Source organism: Corapipo altera, unplaced genomic scaffold (genome assembly GCF_003945725.1).
Source record: "Corapipo altera isolate COAL_440 unplaced genomic scaffold, ASM394572v1 59992, whole genome shotgun sequence".
Lineage (NCBI taxonomy): Eukaryota > Metazoa > Chordata > Aves > Passeriformes > Pipridae > Corapipo > Corapipo altera.
In genome coordinates this window covers 1,721-2,382 of record NW_020887311.1, presented here as the reverse complement: position 1 = coordinate 2,382, position 662 = coordinate 1,721, and the positions used below count along the sequence as shown (strand labels likewise).

Sequence of the window (662 nt, the reverse complement as noted above, 5' to 3'; positions counted from 1 at the left end):
CCCCCCGGCAGGTTCCGCCGGCTGTGCCACTACATCGTGAACCTGCGGTACTTCGAGATGTGCATCCTCATGGTCATCGCCATGAGCAGCATCGCCCTGGCTGCCGAGGACCCCGTGCAGCCCAACGCCCCCCGGAACAACGTGAGACCCCCCCCCACACCCGCTGGGACCCCCCTGGGGGTGATCTGCAAAAGGGGGGGCCCCCAAAAAACACCCCAAACCCGGGGGGGGGGGGTCTCACAGACTCTGTTCTGGGTCTGGGGGCCGGAGAGTGGCTGGGGGGTGACGGGTGGTCCTGGGGGGTGCTGGGGGGATGATGGGGGGTTCCAGGGGTGCTGAGGGGTCCCGGGGGGAGGTGTCCCCACCCATCTGCCCCCACCCCACCTCCAGGTGCTGCGCTACTTCGACTACGTCTTCACGGGGGTCTTCACCTTCGAGATGGTGATCAAGGTGAGCGCAGGGTGGGGAGTCCCACGGGGTGGGGGTGGGGGCCCTTGGCACCCCCTGACGCCCCCCCTCCCCCCGCAGATGGTGGATCTGGGGCTGGTGCTTCACCAAGGTGCCTATTTCCGGGACCTGTGGAACATTCTGGATTTCATCGTGGTCAGCGGGGCCCTGGTGGCCTTTGCCTTCACGTGAGTCTGGGGGGGTCACGGGGGGGG

General features: G+C 67.8%; 1 protein-coding gene across 1 annotated transcript in view; it reads left to right on the top strand.

The window, feature by feature from the left end:
* LOC113941561 (voltage-dependent P/Q-type calcium channel subunit alpha-1A-like) overlaps nucleotides 1-662 on the top strand; it is a gene marked incomplete at both ends in the record, with an annotated part of 4,106 nt that overhangs the window by 1,744 nt on the left and 1,700 nt on the right. Inside the window, 3 exons of the mRNA XM_027632716.1 lie at nucleotides 12-141; nucleotides 391-450; nucleotides 529-635. Of these exons, the coding sequence (XP_027488517.1) occupies nucleotides 12-141; nucleotides 391-450; nucleotides 529-635 (297 nt within the window). The remainder of the gene's footprint in view (nucleotides 1-11; nucleotides 142-390; nucleotides 451-528; nucleotides 636-662) is intronic.